A 19357-nucleotide genomic window follows, 5' to 3' on the forward strand; every position below is an offset into this window, starting at 1 on the left:
CTTTTCAAAAGCCACTGTGGGATAGCTACTCACGGTGCACTGCTTTGATTGTCAACCCAAGCACGGCTAGCGGGGATGCAATTCTCCGACGCAATGAGCGTGGTGTGATCACAGCTCCTCTGACTTCTAAAATTTGGCGGGTGAAAGTCGTTTTAAAATAAAGTAGCAGTCCTTACTCATGTAAATACAGTCACTGACTTCAGTGTATCAACTCATATGAGTAACTACTACTCGTGTGTAAAGGCTAATAGTACCTACCAGGTCTTAAATCCGAGAAACTCCGTCCCAGATCATGTCAGTTTTATACATACTGCCGTCATTATTTAATACAGCCTCAGAGGACAGGGATGCTTCATAGCCTCACTTAAGTCCACACAGCTAGGATTTTGATGAATGTGTGTTTCACTGCTGGCAGACATACAAAGAGCACACTGGCTGAATGTCTGACCAACTGTCAATTCCTGTGCAATTAATACAAACGGTAAATGTATGGCAATGCGAGTTGAGTTTGCAAGGAGGGTCCTACCATGTGTCCTCTGTTACCTACCTGTTTTTCCCTTAGTCGTTCTTTTCTCTGTGTAGAGGCAATACTGCTATTTTACAAGTTACTGAGAGGTGTTCCAGCTTTTGCAGAAATGAGTCAGAAGCTTTTGTTCCCCTCTTCATCTTTGAACGCAAATAGGAACAAGCTTTGGAATATATTTAGAATCAAGTTGGGGGTTTGTTTTTTTTAAAGTGTTAATTGCCAGAAATGTTGCCAATCTGTTTTTAGCAGATGGTTTGCTACTTAATGACTTTGGGCAAGACAAAAGCTTTAATCAATACAATGAAGAAAAATGTTGAGAAATTATATGCAATTTTACAAAAATCAAAGGCATTGCCTACGTATTGTCAAGCAGACAAAAACATATTGACGTGTTGTTATTTCAAGGAGCCAAGGCATTGTTTGATGCATTAACTTTCCTTTTATGTCTTCAGTTTTTCAGACATTATGGTAACAAGCAAGCAAGATTTTTGCTCTTTCAGCTCTTTCACGGCTATAACAATTCTTATCTCCAAAACACTAACTTCTTTAATTATGACAAAAGGACCAGTGCTGGATGAGAAGCACTTTACTACTAAGACCTGTATCACAAAAAACTTCATTTCTGCTTAATTCTCAGAATCAATGTGACCTGCCCACTCCCTCTCTGGTCTGGTATGTTCCTTACTTTCATCACAGCCATTCACTCTGAGTCAGGTTTCCACATGTTGCAGATGAAAGCAGGCAGAGACCACTCTAGCCTTCAGCTAGTTACTCAATCACTACAGATAGCACTAACAATTCTCCCAGCTGTCTGAAGACCTGATTCTAATACTGCCTAGGCAATTTTTTTTTAAAATCTGCATTTCCAGCAATAAGCTTCCTTTCTTAATGCTACCATTGTGGGCTACCATATAAATATGCTCCAAAACTCTTCAAACCTGTCCCAGCTCAGAATTGTTGTTATAGCTCTTAATGCAATTTGAAAGCCAGAGTATAGCAGCTCGATAGCAAGAGACAAACGAACACTGGATCTACATAAATGCAATCCGATGGCCCCTCCTTTGGCCTCCTACACCAGCCTCTGTGAGGTCAACATGCAAACCCTTCAGTGAAGGGCATGCACATGTACCCTCTGCCTGGCCACAGCAAAGTCCTTATGCATAGAGCCCAGCAAAGATACAAAATCTGTAATCACATCCAATCTGCAAAAATGATCCACAGATATAAAGTGGATATCTGCAGATTTGCAGAGCTCTACTTATGTGTCACTTGGAGGGCCTTGAAAGGAAAGGTGTGTATTTAAGGGCTTGTCTACGCACAAACGTTATACCACTTTAACTATCCTGCTATAGTTACAGCGGTACAACCTCCCTAATGTAGATGCAGCTATAATGGCTGAAAGGTGCTTTTTTTTTTTTTTTTTACCAGTATCACTATTGCTGTAGGGGAAGTGAAATAAGTACCTTTATACCATTATAACTGCACCCATGCAAGGGGTGGTACCAGTATAATTATACCACTTTTTAAAATAGCCACACCCCTAACCAAAATAGCTACACTAGCACAAAAAACTAGTCTAGACCAGACCTCAGACAGTGAAAATTAAGGTGGAGGATGATCTTAATTTACACCTTCTGATACCAATGTGCTAACTGCTTTTCCTGCTCTATTTCTTTTGAAGCCCATCTTCTTGGATTCAGTTAGACTCCCATACTCCTACTTATGACATAGATCTTACACTTCACACACTACCTCTGAGATTGGCCCTTAGCATGTAAGTTTCAAAATTCATTCCAACATTATATAGCTTCTAGGCCATGAGAAAATAATATTGTTTAAATACAAACTTAAAAGCTCTGTCTCATTCTATTACCTCTTAATTTAATTATGTCATAATGCTTTACTGCTGACATGTTGTAAAGTCACAAATGACTAATTATATTGCCTGTTGCACGACCAGAAGGAGATTGGAAGATGACAGGATGATAGCAGCTGGAGAGGACAGAGAGTGAGACAGCTTTGGTGCGAATACACATATCTGTTTAATAATTTCTGACTGTACACACACTGAATATTTATGATTTCATTAAAGAGAGACGATACACGTTTCAAATTAAATATTCTGTTTTGATATCTTTGCTGCACTGTTCTTTACAAGATGTGTATATTAAACTAGATCAAATGGATTTGAGTCTTGCATGTTTGATAGATGTGGTAGAAGATGTTATTCTAATTAATGCAAGTAAATATTTTGTCAAATCCATTAAAAATATGAAGCTGCTTTTGAAAGCATGGGCAAAAGAAAGGCTTCCAGAATGGAAATCAGAGACAGTTTATTGCCTCTTTTCACTCCTTAGCAGTGATAACAATAGTTTCACATTCATTAAAAAGGCATAGAATATTCACGTAGCATATCATTTTCATGGAGCCTTCACTTCTTTCTATATCCCCCCTGCTTTCTTCCCCACAGTTGCTTAAGTGGCCACGTTGTCAAATCAGAAATACCATATGAATTACAGTATAATAGTAGGTTTGGCTATTCATATCTCACATAAACAGCTGAAAGTAGGACTATTAGCATAAGAAGAGGAAAAAATGTTTTTTCTCTATGTAATCTTGTGAAGCCCACATAGTAAAATTACAGGAATCACTGCACACACAAAAAAAAAAAAAAAAAAAAAAAGCAGGTAGAACAAAGTGTTCTGGAGGCTGTACCATGCTCCCATCTGTGAGACCCGTTAATTCTGAGTGAAGATCATCTTGAAAAGGGTGATTCTCAGAACTGAATGTTACAGCCATGTTACTCCCTAACATATGGGTACTGACTCACTGAGTCTGCTATATTGGAGGAGCTTACGGATACAGTTTTTCCTTTTATGCAGGGCATGCCAAGCATTCTCTCAAAGCCTATGGCAAGTCATAACTCGGTGCAGGGATCAAAAGCTTCAAAGGAATGTGAATCCACCATGAAGCTGGGCCAGGTAATGCACTGCTTTTAGTCTGATGATTCATAAAGCAGATCTCTAGCTAGAATATGATTACAGTACAGTAGAGTGGTACTGCAACTCTGCTCTCAGAACAAAAACTATGCTCAACTCCCATAATGTCAAACTTGTAATGATTATTAATCTATCAATGATCATGATGATTGAGAAAATAATTGCAAAGCCTGCCCATCTGGCTTCTCCTTTCCTTCCTTTTGTAATCAGCTTTCTGTGTCAATAATCAAGGACTGCTTTTCTATGAGGAAAACCCAAAAGGGATGCAACCACATTCAGAAAATGGTTTTGGTTTTGAGGGGAAGGGGGGTGACCAAGAGTGTGACAGGAATGGTACAGATGCATTTAGGGTGAAATATAAACAATGGCAAAAAAAAAAAGTGAGGCACTTCCCTCTCCCAACTTCTTGTCCTATTTATCCCCCCACAGTGGCTGTACCTCTAGAACCTAAAACTTAAGACTTTCCTCACACACTTACAGGGCTGCTTACAGCTATAGAAGTGAAGATTTTATTTTAAAGAGACAGGCAACATGACCCAGTGGCAAGGATGTTGGAGAGGGACTCAGCAGACATAAATGAACTGTACTAGCTCATGAAAGGGACCCGGGTGTCACTGCAGCCAGCTCAGTGAAGACTACTGTTCAGTGCACAGCACTTGTCCAAAAGCAAACAAGACGTGGGATTTGTACACTCCATCACAGTAGCATCCTAACATGAGTCAGGAAAGGATTAATGAGCTGCTGGAGGCCCAATAAGCCCTGGCCCTCAACTCCTGAAACAGGTATTGAGGGACAGCAGATCTTCAGCCTCCGCTATAGGAGAAAAGGCTGGCTGGGGCCAGGAACCAAGACCGACCACTGTCTATCAGAGCCCCCTGTGATGGACCTGCCCCCATGCCACTGATAGAAAGGCTAATGAGCATTCCTGCATTCAGGCAGTGCCAATTAGCTGCACCTACAGCATGCGCTCTACCTGGAGAAGGGGACCTTATAAAAGGTTAAACTTGCCACAAAGGGGGGAAGCTTGCCAGGAGGAGAGGCTGCTGCTGAGCTCCAGGAGCAAGGAGAGCCCAGTCTTGAAATACTGGCCAGCCTTTCCTTTCCCCTCTCCTTATTTGGGGACAGACTAACACTACAAGCCTCATATGGGCAAGGAGCCCTGCAGGTCTGCTCCCAGCCAGCAACCTGTAGTGGGATCTGGGGAGTGCTCAGGGTTGGATTTACACTTATGTGCCGTAGGCACAGCCTCTTCAGTGCCAATGGCCTGTGTAGTAATCTGCCACTGTTTAGGGACCCCTAGAACGCCAGCACGCCTAGTCATGTGCCAACTGTGCTTAACTGGAAATCCAGCCTGGGAGTGCTGCCAGGGGACTAGAAGTAATTGGACACAGAAAGGCCCCCAGGAGTGAGCTGAACTCCTTCCAGTAACAGAGAGGTTGCCCAAGACTGAGGGCTCCCATAGGGGATCCACTGGCAAGAGACTTGAGGAGCCTACGACCAAGCCCAGTCTGATGGTCGGCCCTCTACACCACCCATAGAAATCAAGAGCCTGCTGCTAAGGATTCTACCCTGGAGAGGTGGAAGTCTATGTTTCTTTGCATTTATTTTCAACTTTTGGCACTCCAGAAGGGGTGGAATTTGTGTGTGACCCAATCAGAGGGCTAAGTGTCCTCCACCTAGAAAGTGTTGAAGGCTGGGTGGAATGGTAGATGACCAGGAGAAAAAACAGCCAGCCACCGCTGAACCATGCTATGTCATAATCCTAGAATACTTAAGGAGCTGACTGAGGAGATGCCTGAGCCACTAGCAATGATCTTTGAAAACTCATGGAAGACGGGAGTGATTCCAGGGGACTGGAAAAGGGCAAATATAGGACCGATCTATAAAAAGGGGAATAAAGACAACCTGGGGAATTACAGACCTGTCAGCGTAACTTCAGCACTTATAAAGTTTGCAAAGTACTCCACAGCAATCAATCACATACCTAGGACGGTAAAAGATAATGGAGCAAATAATTAAGCAATTTGCAAACACTTAGAAGATAATAAGGTGATAAGTAACAGTCAGCGTGGATTTTTCAAGAACAAATTGTGTCAAACCAACCTAATAGCTTCCTAACTGTCAAGGTAGTTAAGCACTGGACAAATTGCCTAGAGACTCTCCATCAGTGGATGTTTTAAGAACAGATTAGACAAACACCTGTCTAGTGTTTGGAATGGTCTAGTTATTATGTAGCCCTGCCTTGAGTGCAGAGGACTGGACTAGATGTCCTCCTGAGACCTCTTCCAGTCCTATATTTCAATAATTCTATAAGGACACAGCAAGGCATGAGATTACAGGTGCACAAGACATGGAATAGAGAATAATATGAAAAATACTAACCACTGCCTATCATGCTTACCAATATTGTTTCATTCTTTTGTACTCTCCCATCTGTTGTCTTTTGTCTCAATTAGATTGTAAACCCCTTGGGGCAGAGTCTGTAGTTTTGTTCTGTGTTTGTACAGCACCCAGTACAATGGGGTCCTGGTCTATGACTAGGGTCCCTATGTGTGAAAGTAAGACAAGTTATAATATACAAATAAATAGGGTAGTCTCATCTAGACTACTATGTTCAGTTCTGGTGCCCCCGCTCCAAAAAGTATATTGCCGAATTAGAGGGGGTCAGAGAAGGGCTATGAGGATGATCAAGGGCCTGAAAAAGCTCATTTAAGAAGAGAGATTGAAAAGACTGGTATTGTTTATCTTAGAAAAGAGATGAATAAGAGAGGACATGACAAAACTCTACAAAATAATGAATGCTTTTGAAAAGGTAGATTGAGGCTTCTGTTCTCCCTACTTCATGACAAAGGGACATTGAAATAAAACTAAAAGGTGGCAAATTCAAAACGAAGGAAAATAATTTTTCACACAATGCAAAATTAGATTGTGAACCTTACTGCCACAGGATGTCACTGAGACCAAGAATTTAGTAAAATTCAAAAAGAAATCAGACATATATGGATAGCAAAAATATCCATCATTGTTATCATTAATGATAAACACTTTGAAGGGATAATAAACCTTATCCTTCAGAGTTTAAGCCAGTCTCTAACTACTAAAGATCAGGAGGAGACCTAATGGGGGGCGAGGGGCAGATTATCCCACAGCTACCTACTGTTGGGTTCTTACACCTTCCTCTGAACATCTGGGATGAAAAGCTTCAAAGGAACATGGAATCGGGTCCTAGTAATTCACTGCATTCTATCCATTAATATACTGCAATTCACTGGCGCTGGCCACTGTCAGAGACCGTATAGTGACCTAGGTGGACTTCAGCTCTGCTCCAGTTTGGCAGTTCCTATATTCCTTAACTCTGCCACTGACTTGCTGTGTGTCTTTGGACTCTTCTTCAGCCATGGCTAATTATGACAATGTTCCTTTGGTGTGTTTTCTATCCCCCAACACTACTACACAAGAATAAATATCATCAAGCTTAAACCTGCAGGAATTCTTTTCTCTAAGGTATATTTCCTGACTTGTAGAGTTTGAAATCATACTGTGAGGCTGGTTTAGGAATGACTGAATATTTATTGAGTGTAGTGTTTTGTGTGTGTTATAGTGACATAAAATGACTCCACTAACATTGAAATCAGAAGAATGGGCCTATAGTTAGGGCACGAGCTTGGGACCTGTGAAATCTGGGTTCAATTCCCCGCATGGCCACAGACTTACCGTCTGGCCTTGGACCAGAGACTTAGGGCAAAATCTTCAAAAGTGACTGAGGTACTTTTGAGCCAAATTTACAGCTGTATTTAGGTGCCCAAAGATGGAAATGCACACCTAGTGAGATTTACAAATGTGAATTAAACACCTAACATTACTGACTTTCAATGGAAGTGGTGTCTAACCTCTCTAGGCGCTTTGTAAATCTGAGGGTACGTCTACACCGCAAGTGGCAGTGAGTTTCAGAGCTAGGGTCGGCTCGCACTATCATGCTAAACATTATCTGTGTAACTGTTACAGCTCTCAAGCTCCCCCAACCAAATCCTGCAACACCTACACAGCTATTTTTAACACAACAGTGCAAGCTCTATGAGCCTGAGGCTGTCGAGTGGGGCTCAGACTCACTGCTGTGGGCTGTGTATTCGTACCAGGAGTATCTAGCTGCAACTTTAGGCACCTAAATAACTCTGTAAATCTGGTCATTAGGAGTCAAGTCTGAGTGATGAGTCAATGGGATTTAGAAGACTAATTAGCTAAGTCTGAAAATTTTCCACTGAGTCTCTGTGCTTCAGTACCCACCTCCACAGGGTGCTGTGAGGAAAAATATATTAAGTAGCATGAGGTGCTCAGATCTGATAGTGTTGGAGGCCTGCCTGCCCCCTCTTTTTCCTACCTGGTAATGCCTGTTATGTTGTCCCACCATTTTTGTTTTCTGATTATTTACACAACGGCATATTCTCACTTCTGTCCTGTCCACATATCAGGGATGTTCATAAGTACTCTAGTTTCTCTGTAATGATACTTTGCACTTACGTGTCACCTTTTATTCAAGGATTTCAGAGGAGTTTTTAAAAAGATGGGTATGCATGTTATTTCCCATTTCACAGGAGAAACTGAGGCACAAAGAGGTTCAGAAACTTGGCCATGGTACTCAGCTCCTGTGGGTGCTACAACATAAATATCAGAAAAGGATAAAGAAGGAGAATTATTCTGATATGGTTGGAGTTTTCCAGCCTCATTAACAAGGGTGTCTTCCAGAGCACTCACCCTAATATTATTGCTAATGTAAGTATTTGTGTAATTAACTCAAAATTTAGGGGTTTTTTTTTCTAATCTGGTTTATGAACAGTAGTAGTTTAGCTTGACTGAGAGAATCCTAATCTGATTCCAAATGTCTTGATTAACCAGCATCACTAACTTTCTGGACCATCCCTGAACCCAATCTCAACATACAGCAGGTCATCTATCCATACATCCAGTGTTTACTGCACACACCCCTTTGGAAAAAGCTCTGGCAAAACCAAAATGCAGACTGAATGTTCCTAAACACTGGATGCATTCAGGAAGACCAGTAAATGCTCATTTTAAAGGCTATTATGGATTTAATTTTGTAATTGAACATGCCTGTAATTAAAATTATGTAACTGAAAAGCAGTTGGCAAAATATTTAATAATGCTGTTGTGTTTAACTATGTTTTCTTGAAAAGTAGTACACTTATGTTTATTACCACAGTAAGTTCTTTTTTATGTTTATTTTGGTGTCTTTCCAACAACATCCCTTGCTGTCAGACCTCTTCAAAAACACTGCATTTTCGACCACAATCTGATAATCTATGTACAAACCAGTGAAGTCTCAGGATTTTAACATGTGACCATGTAAGGCAAAAGGATGAAACAAATACTGCAGCTCACCCTAACAGCTATAAATAAAACTGTTGAAGGAAAAGCTCAGAACAAATGCTTTGTCTATTTCATTTCCCCACCACCAAACAGCAGTGGCCTTTCCGGCTGTTAAAAGGATGCTCTATACAAATGACACCTTTTCATACATAACTAGCTGGAGAATTCTTTACCATCAAAACTTTTAGATAATTCAGCCATTTCAGATACTAAAAAAAAAAAAACCCCACACAATTTCTGCATTAATAGCCCTGTCATTCCCATTGCAAATTCCTTACAGGTGAACTGACCTACTTCAGAGAACCAGATTTTGTCGGGAACAAATCTATCAAATAATAATAATATAAAAGGAAATGTCCTATCTGCAATAATAAGATTTGATCCGAGACAGTTACTTTAATAAAGCTCAACAGAAAATGTCCAGTTTTGGTCATTATGTTCCAGCCATTGCAAAATAAATCTATGGCAGAAGGATCAGCTGGAGCATAATGTAGGTGACAGAATGTTACAAGCATGAAGAAAGTTTAGATTAATAAAAACAATGTTGCATTTATAGCTCTAGTGAATTTTCTTGTTCTTAATTCTTCTGTATATTATCCCTTGAATATGTTGGGCTTATAGTGACATTGGTAAATTCACAGATGTTAGTGAACTGCATTCCTCTAGCTCAAGCCACTTAATAAAGTGTTTTTTTGTTGGTTTGGTTTTTTTTTTTAATATACCACTGACTTTTTTCCACCTCAAAGCATGGGAAGATATGACAGCTAAGCTCACACTAATCTCCACTGACATGCACTAACCTAGAATGAGCAAGGCAGTCATAGCCTAAAGGGAAAAAATAATGAGAAAACTAATGGGACTTATCCTGCAAAACCTTAACACGCCTGAGTAGCTCTTCCTCACACAATTAGTCCCATTGACTTCAATGGGCCACTTTGCTTGAATAAAGACTACTCCTGTATACGGCCTTTTGTAATGGAACATATACGTGTGGTTCCAGATTTATCCTTGATTTGACTTTCAGTGGAAATAATACATTGTGTTTAGTGACAAATATATTTAGTTGCTTTTGTGCTTGAGGCAATGAACTAAGAGGGATTTTGGTGATAGTGCTGAGAATTATTTCAGATCCGGTGGTCCTGGTTTTATGGAATGCTATAGGGCTTTCCATTCAGCTAAAATGTATTGCAATGGACAGCTGCACCAGGGTACACGCTTCCCAAAGACTCCCATCTTCTATATCAAGAAAAAAAATTAGAGGTAGACGAGAATGGAGTAATTCATTCCAGAAAGCAGGGCAGAATGTGTTTGTCCTCAACATATTTCCATCACACTTCTGTCTACAGCAGTGACTGCTGCTTCACAATATGGCATCTCCAGAAGAGATGAGGCCGTTGGAAACAATGTCAGATGCAGCAGCATGCAAGTGCCTGGGATTGAATTCCTAATATTATGTAGGTGTTTGGGTAATTATCTGCTGGTAAACAGATTTTAAACAAGGATCACATTCCAAAGATGCCATTGTCCATTTTCTATTTTTAGTTTCTCTGCACATTTGTGCATTAATTTAATTTGCTTATGTGTCTTGCAGGCAGAGCAACCACAAGTGGGTTCATTTCATACACCCCTACATCCATTTGACACGGAAATGCAGCCACCTTTGGGACAGAAGTTGGGAAGCTTTGAACATCACAAAATGCCACTGCATAATAGATCAGGACAGAAAGCAGAAAAAAACCACAAGAGAGTTTTGGGTGAGATCTGTCTGACTGTAGAATAGCTTTCCAAAGGAAACGTTAGTCTCTCCATCACCTGAGACATTTCAAACTAGGTTGGATGGAGAAAACAATAAATTACTTACTTATAACTGGTGGTGCTGTTTCTCTGGTCATCACAGCCCATCTGATATTTATATTGTAACAATATATCAATTCATATGATTTTCTTCAGTTTACATGCAACTTAGGCAAGTTCTTTTTTAGTGCCACAGTAAATGGATGAGGCATCATGAAGATGAGTGAGGTGTTGTGAAGTACTCTTGTACCGAGTTTAAAATGAAAAAAAAAATTTTTAGTAGTATGTTCCTTGTAGTCTTGGGAGAAGTAATTGTCTTCATGTAAATTGAAACCTTTTATTTCAGTTGCAAACTCTACACTGGAACCACTAACATTTCTTTTAATACAATATTCATTACAATACTCATTAACCTTAGCCCTTTAAAGTATATTGTCCAGTAATAAAGCTCAATACACTAAAAATACATTTGCCACATTCATTTCTTAACCATAAAAAAAAAAAAAAAAAGATTGCATTATGCATAAAACTATCCATCTGGTTGCTTCCTCATTTTCACATACACACAAATCTTCTCAAAAAACAATATGCTATTTTGTTTGTAAACTGTAAAGGAAGTGGAAATTACACTTCTTACTGTGGGTAGCCTAGTGTACAATGTAGGCCGTCTACTGCAGAAATAATGGCAATGCTACTTAACATTCATTTTCAAAATGCTACACAATCATCAACTACTTAATCGTTATGACCTATCGTTGTAGATAAAGTAGGTGAGTATATCCCCTTTTACTAAAGCAACAGAAAGATAAGTGACTTGCCCAAGGATACTCAAGAAATCAGTGACAGAACTGGGAATGCAGCCCAGGGATTCATGGCCCCCAGCCTCAAGCTCAAATTCCTATATCATGCTGACTCTCGACAAAGAGCCATCTGTCATGAGTCTGTCTCTTCTAGCTAAGCCACAACTGGGCCAATCCTGAATCTGCTGCACGCTATGGAAACAGAAGCAAAGGGTCTTTGAGCATCACAGCAGGTGCACCACAGGTGCACAAAAGTCAGTTTGCATCTGCATGACTTTCCCTGTAGAAGCAGGTCAGCTGTGAGCTTGCTGTGTACCCCAAGTTTGCACCATTGTGTGCATGGTGCGGGCAGAGCAGCTGTAATTCAGGGTAGACATCCTTAGGCCGACTCCTAGAGCCCAAACAAAAGCACACTACCACCACTTTGGTGACAAGCAGTTGTTCCTGAACACTTGCTGGAGAACTATTGAGACAGAGCTGCAGGTGGCTGGTGGTGAATAGGTTCACAACATGATATCTGTGCATATCTGTGTTTTCTACATTTAACCCATTCATTCCATTTTTGGCCAGTGCAGGATCTTGCCAGGTATTTACCTTCCCACACTATCATCTCTAAACTGTCTCTCTCATTGAAGCAAAATGTCAGCTGACTAACAATTTGCTTATTACACTACCTTTATTTAACATACTGTGTCTTTAAGAGCAGTCACCCTCTTGTTTCTAATCTACTTGGTAAGGTATTACAAGGCTGCAATTTATATTCCCAAGAAATTCCCAGGCACCATCTAATTAAATCATTCAATCGGGAAACAAATTAAAATGAAATATCAGGCAACTCCTTTGTGGAAAATATATTTTAGTTATTGCTTTCCTGGCAACTGGAGCCAACCCTAAAGAACGGGATTCTATTGCCGTCGCTAATTTCATGTCTTGTAGATATTTGTCAAAACAGCTCAGACACTCAGAGCTTCCATAAGAGTATTCTCCAATTAAAAAATAGTAGCACGAGTGAAAGCTCAATGGCACATTACAGATAACTTTAAGAACACAATCCACAACAATTATGGAGGATGATACATAGAAATAAAATTCCAAATTCATCATTTCTACATGCTGATCAAGAGGCTGATCCAAAGCCCAATAAAGTCAACAGGAGTCATTGTTGTCAATGGGTTTTAGATCAGGCCCCAAAAGATGTGTCCCCAACTGTCAGAGCAGAGCAAAAAATTACTATATGTATACATATACATACATAAATATATAAATATTTCTGTTTCTTCAGTAGTAGCTATCTTTGTGAACCTAATCACTATGGTTTGGCATATACAATCACAATGACTTGAACTCCCATTTAGAGACAGTGATGTTCTGTTGATTTGCTAAATGAACAAGTGATTTCATTAAGAGAATAAAAACCTCTATACATTTGATTTCAAGTAATTTTTTTAAATAAATTTTAGTATTTATCAAATTGTGGGCCTGATGACTTTAAAAAAAAAAACCCACCTATTTTCTTAAAGTGTATTTTAAGGAAATGAAAAACCAAAAATGTTTATGAAAGAAAGTACCACAAGATCATATACTAATTCCTCTCAGACTTTCCTTTTAAAAAGTCATTTTATTGTATCTTTTACTATCAGAGACCAAGAACAAGTTACCAAGCTAGCAAGCAGTTACATATTTAAAGGCTAACATTTCCTAAAAAAATATTTTGAAGAAATCTGTAGAGATGGTTAATTAGACATTTAGACTTACAAAGAAGTCCAAGAGAGTTAGGCATCCAACTCAAATGGAACATCATGACATTCAGGCACCTATCTCCTGTAAGGGCTTTTGAAAAAACCTGCCTTAATACGCAAAGCTCCCACAGTGCACTCCACTAGGACAAGAATACATTTCTCTTCAAAAATTAATTTTAGGGATCCAGATAAACCTGAGGACTGCAAGAAAATCAGAACTGGCAAGAACTGACCTCACTCTTCCTTTTGAAAGGAAACCATGCTTCATTAAAATACCCAGGTTCCAGACAATGCTGAGAAAAGGAGGCAGAGTAGTTTAATAAATAGTCACCTCAAAAAAATTATAGCACATGTACACCCAGAAGTCAGCATGAAATAGTAGAACTTTAAAGTGCTGCAATCAAACTTGAGACTTCCTGTACACATTATGAATTCAAGCAGGCATATGTGCTTAATCATCTTTCCGAACTCTGATGATTTTTTTAACGTTCCCAGAATACAAGTTCTGTAGGGCAAAACTACTTTGAAACAAAGTAGATTTATGAACTGGGGAAGGGAAAAGCAGCAGAAATAATTATACCAGATCTGCTCTGTGTGTGTGTAGATATGCAAGACTTAGGAGGCTAATGTTGGGACCTGAAGCCTCAGTGGAGCCCCTACTGAAGGGCCAGAGGACCTCCAGCACCTTTCAAGAGATTTCATTTACCCTCTATGCCGGATATTTAAACAGATACACAAATCATAAACGGGAGGGGGGGGGGGGAACAGCTGTTTGTCCCCACACCGATGAAGAGAATAATGAGGGAGACATTACTTAAAGATCAGATATAAACCAAGTAATGTAAGATCCCAAGCACTGCCTGGTCATTTACCTATGAAACATTTCACACCCTTCCCCCGCCCGCCGTGGCCCGGAGCCGCAGTTAGGCAGAGGTGGAATTAAAAAGCCATTACACAAATGAGAGCATGTCCCAGTTCTAATCCCAGCTGGCTCCCACATCAGAACAGCAGCACCGCAGGAGACTGCGAGCCCAAATGCACCCGCAGCTCTTCGATCAACACTCTCGGGCAGGAGCCTGGACCTGGATGAAACCGTTTCCCTTCCCAGCAACACCCTCTGGCGAAGATCAGCCACCAATAAATAATGAGGATGCGAATAAACTGCAAGAATCTCCTCGCCCTGCCTGGCCGAGACCTCCCTGGAGGGTTCCTCCTTCGGCAGGAGACAGACGCGCACACCGAGCTGAGAGCAGGTTTATTACTGCAACACACGCCGCCTACCCCGTGGGGAGATGCCGCCGCTGGTACAGCAGATGCGCAAAGATCGCCCCCCGTCCAGCCTCCCGTTCTCCCGCCTGCTGCTCGGCTCACCCCACCGCCGCCACGCCAAGCGGAGCCCCGGGCTAAGGAAGCCATGGCCGGAGCCTTTTTCCCCCAGGCTAGGGGATCCGCAGCAACGCTGGCAGCTCCATCACCCGCCTCCGCCAGCAAACCCGCCTCCGAGAGCCCTTTGCTCACCCAGACTCGTCAACCTGGCCAGGGATCATCCCTGGGGGGGAAGGCGGGAGAGGAGGGAGTCCCCCGTCCCAAACCGCCCAGCAAGCTCCGGTGCCGGAGCTGCAAAGCGCTGCAAGCTACCGGCACTGATCCGAGCCACCCCGCCGCGGCCGCCGCCGCCGCCGCCGCCGCCTCCTCCTCCCGCTAGCGAGCGGCGCTCCCCGGCACTCAGCAGGCAGCTGAGAGGAGGCTGGCAGGAACTTCTGCATGCACGAGAGTCTTAACAAAGCCTCCGATTCTTCTGGGCTGCGGAATGAATGGCAGCAGGGATCTGACACACGCACAGTAAATAAATGCCAGAGGAGGGGATGGAAGAGGAAGGCTGCAAAGGAAGGACGCGGAGAGGGAGAGCAGGGCGGGGTGAGGGAAAGCGAGAGCAGAGGAAGCGGGTACCTTGTATGTGCTGCTTGATGACATTTTCCAAGTGATCCAGCCTTTCTATAATCCTTAAAGTGTCCCCTTTGTCTTCCTCTAACTTTTTCTCGGAGATCGGCTCCTGCACTTTCACATAGACACTGGCAATGTAGTTGGTGACCCAGCCCACGTAGAGGAGGCAGATGATGTTAGTCATTCCACTCAAGATCACGCAAGTGGACACTAAAGTTTTGGTTTTCCTGGTGCAAACCATCCTGAGATCCCTCCATATAGCTCCAAAAATCCTGTGATCCAGAAAAACAATTAAAGTGCGATGAAAATGCCCTTCCTTCCCCCCACAGCGGAGACCACTCAACTCAGTAAATTTCCATGCAGGAAGTTCGCTAGTCCACAATATAAAAAAAGAAAATCTCTCTCGCCTACCTAGAAGGGGAGCGGTGGGGGGAGCAGGTTGGGAGGGCCGATTACTTAGGATCCTGGATTTTAATACATTAAAAGAGCTGAAACTTTGCAACAGCAGCAAGTCATCCCCAGTGTCAGTTGCCCGGCTGACTGCTCAGTTTAGGAATCGGTCGCTGCCATAGGCATGGAGGAGGCGAGTAGTCAAGTGCCCAAGTGTTCCAAACTTTGTTCTCCCCAACGCCGCTTCCCATTGCAATCAGCCACAGCTCCAGAATCTGATCTTGCAAACAGCTCGCAGGCGAGGCGGGCTCGCACGGCTTCAGATTGACAGATCTTCCCTCCAATGAAGAACCCGCTGTGGAGGAGAGTTTGTTAATATCACCGTATGACCAATGGAGATCTAGCAGGGCGGAGTTATACCAGGGGCCCACCTGCTATTCTCTCTCTCTCTCACACACACACACACAGTCATGCACAGGGTGGTCTCAGGGGCTCCCAGTGTGCTACAGATTCTTGGAGGAGAAGGAAGCAATTTCTCCTTCACACTCCCTCCCCGTTTGTTATTTCTAGAGATGATTTAGGGTTTGTCAGGAGTTTCTTTCTCCCTGACATAAGATGAGCAGACTAATTCCCAGCTTGCAATTTAGCAAAACTTTCCGATTTTTCTCAGGAGTGAACTGCACTTTCTTCTGCTCCCCTTGTGCTGAGGCCAATAAGCTGTCAGACAAAAACCAAGCCTGAGATTTCACTGTACTCTCAACATATCTGCCCATCTAGAAACTCAGATTTTCTTTTCCTGGGTCGAAGCCAGAGAAATTCCTTTTGAGCCTCTAAACTATTCCCTGGCTCCAGATAATCAATAATTTTCCACCTTGAGATTATACTTCCCACTTTTCTCTTCTGTTTTTCTGTGAGCTGCACTATCATTTGCTAACTACTGTCTTAAATGCTGCAACTGGATTCATGCAAGCAGACCCCTGCGTCCATGATTTGATTGATTTAAATGGGACCATATACAGGCATAAGGGCACATCTGCCCAGCCAGACCCAATTTCAGGATTGGGACCTATATAAAAATCTCAATGTTTAGCTCAGTCCACAATTTCAAGTTTTGTGTGGCTTCCTTTCTTTCTTTCTTCCCCATCCCAGACCCCAAATAGATAGGAAATACATAACAGGCTGAATTCCCCCCGCCTAATTCCATTGATTTCAATGGAGTTAAATCAGGAATGAATTTGCCCCATTAGTGTTAAATAAGGACTGTTGTACTAAAGAGCTGCCTTTTGCTGGATCATTTTCTCTGATACTCAAGTGAAAAATGAAAGCTTAGTGTGACTCAGGTTCAGAATAGTGAGGCAGTTATTAACATGCTAAAAAGATTTCAATACAATGAAGGTTGTCAACCAACAAAGGGAAGAAGAAGTTACAGATGTTCTGCATCATACAGTAATCTCAAGTATGTGGCAAGCAAACAGAGTATATGAAATAAATCTGCTATTGTGCTTTTTATTCATGCACCACACATCTGATATTAAGATTACCCTTTTTGCACTTGCATATTGCAGAAAGCAGTAGATAACAGCACTCACTACCCAAATCCATGTGAGTGATCCTTGAACCTTGAAAGATCTTGCTCTGGTCAGTGTGTGTTCCAATTCTGAAACACAGTTAAATGCAGATTTCTGTGTGTCTTAACCGTCCTCTTTCTTTGATTAGCGATGAAAATTTTATGGTGCTCATGGATGTGGGAGGGAAGCAACAGCCAAACATAAGTCTCTCTCCTCCTATTAGTAGGTATGCCAAATGCTCGGTAGGGCCAACAGCAGCTAAGCATACTTATCAGAGACAACAAAATAACAGTGTGAATAGGTGTTGTGCTAAATTCTGGCAAGGCAGCTCAGTACTGAGAAGTATCATCCTGGTAGATTCCAAGCCTCTCAAACAAAGCCTGCCTGTCATTTGGGCTAAAACTACACAAAAAATGCTTCTGTGATGTTGTGAGGTAAATGAAAGTCCATCAGTGACTAGAATGTGACCACCAAACTCACTGGGAAATAAAATACCATTTGAACACAGGTAATTGGAGGTGAAAACTATAGAGTATATTTAATTTTTTTTTAAAGAAGAAATCTCATCACAGTAATTCATGAAAGTTTGAAAAACACACCAACCCTTCTAATCAATACATATTTTCAAACTTTATAAAATGCAACTCATTAACACAAGAGATTGCTGTGGCTTCTATCATATAAATCTACTGCACTATATGGTCCATGATGTAGACTCTGCCTACATCAGCATTTTTCTTCATATTGCTCACTATTTCAACTCCATGTATGGTAACAATTCTGAGAGCACCAATGCAAGCAGGAAGTACTGAAGTTTTAACCACCATGTCTTCTAGACCTGCTCTGATCTTTGCATGCACATACGAATGCGCACATGCATCCCAACCTGTATCCCATGCATTTTAGGTGAACCCCACAATTTGGCCTTTTGACTTCTAAGTTCAAGTAACTGAACAAATCCAAGTAAAACTGATCTGAAACCATCTCAGGAAGGGGAGGAGTGACATGTAGGGTGACCGAACAGCAGGTGTGAAAAATCAGGATGGAGGTGGCGGGTTCTCGGCACCTATATAAGAAAGCCTCAAATTTCGGGACTGTCCCTATAAAAATCAGGACTTCTGGTCACCCTAGGATGTGTATAAAGTAATAATTATGAAACTTCTATAAATAGAACCTTAATTTAAAGTGTTAATAAATGAGCAATAGACTTTACAAGCATATTACAGACATGAGTACTATTTGTACGAGTACATAGAAAGTGTTGCATGTCATTTTTAACCATGGCTATAAGCAACCTATTGACCTGTTGAACACTAACGAATGATTAACCATTTAGTAAAACATCCATTAATCATTAATAACCCTTTATAATATAGTAATAAATGGAACTTTAGTATAAACTGTGACCAAGAAATCTGTGGGAACATGCCCTTGCTGCTAAAACTGAACTTCTCAGCAACAACCAAGAACAACTTCTTGCCTTTTTCCTCTGGGCCCAACCAAGTTTGGGACCCCATTTTGCCAGGCACTGTACAAAACACCTAATAAGGCCTGATCTACACTAAAAATTGAGATAGATGTAGCTATGTTGACCTAAACTCTTGTGTAGACACAGCGAGATCAATAGACACATGCTTCCGTCAACCTAGTTACTATTGCTTGGGAAAGTAGAATTCCTACAGCAATGGAAAACCCTCTTCTGTCACTGTAAGGTGTGTCTACTCTACAGGTATTACAGTGCCACAGTTATAGTGCTGTTGCCCTTGTAGTGAAGACAAGCCCTAAATCCTTGCCCCAAAGAGCTTACAACCTATATAGACAAAACAAAAAAGGTTGGGAGAGGTGGAAAAAAGGAAATATCTTCATTTCACAGATGTGGAAGAGAGGCAAAGAGAGATTAAGTGATAAGATCAAAAAGTGGGATTTTCAAAAGCTCTTTAGTCATTTACAAACACAAATCCATTGATTTTCAATAGGATTTGTGTGCCTAAGTCATGTAGGTGCTTGTGAAAATCCCACCCCTGTGATTAAAGTAAGTGTAGCAGCAGCATCACCTGTAAACTGCGATTTAGGAGACCTGGGTTTTATTCCCAGCTCAGCCACTGACCTGCTGTGTGACCTCTGAGAAATCACTTCACCTCTGTGCACCTCTTTCTTTTATCATAAGATCTTTGTGGCAGGGACTCTCTTACTATGAGTTTGTACAAGAGGC

At 41.5% G+C, this 19357-nt stretch overlaps 1 protein-coding gene across 5 annotated transcripts in view; it reads right to left on the bottom strand.

The window, feature by feature from the left end:
* Positions 1-19357, bottom strand: part of GALNT18 (polypeptide N-acetylgalactosaminyltransferase 18) — a 403991-nt gene that overhangs the window by 351827 nt on the left and 32807 nt on the right. For 2 of the 5 annotated variants that reach the window (XM_067540807.1, XM_067540809.1), the window contains exons 2-3: positions 15599-15932; positions 15194-15459 (exon numbers count right to left, since the gene is read on the bottom strand). In XM_067540807.1, the coding sequence (XP_067396908.1) occupies positions 15194-15428 (235 nt within the window). In that variant the 5' untranslated portion in view covers positions 15429-15459; positions 15599-15932. Of the gene's footprint in view, positions 1-15193; positions 15540-15598; positions 16119-19357 lie in introns of those variants that run through there. The other 3 variants (XM_067540806.1, XM_067540810.1, XM_067540808.1) reach the window with 2 other exon arrangements.

The sequence above is a fragment of the Emydura macquarii genome, unplaced genomic scaffold (genome assembly GCF_026122565.2).
Source record: "Emydura macquarii macquarii isolate MOO-44397 ecotype Brisbane River unplaced genomic scaffold, CSIRO-AGI_Emac_v2 contig_587, whole genome shotgun sequence".
In the NCBI taxonomy this organism is placed as follows: Eukaryota; Metazoa; Chordata; order Testudines; family Chelidae; genus Emydura; species Emydura macquarii.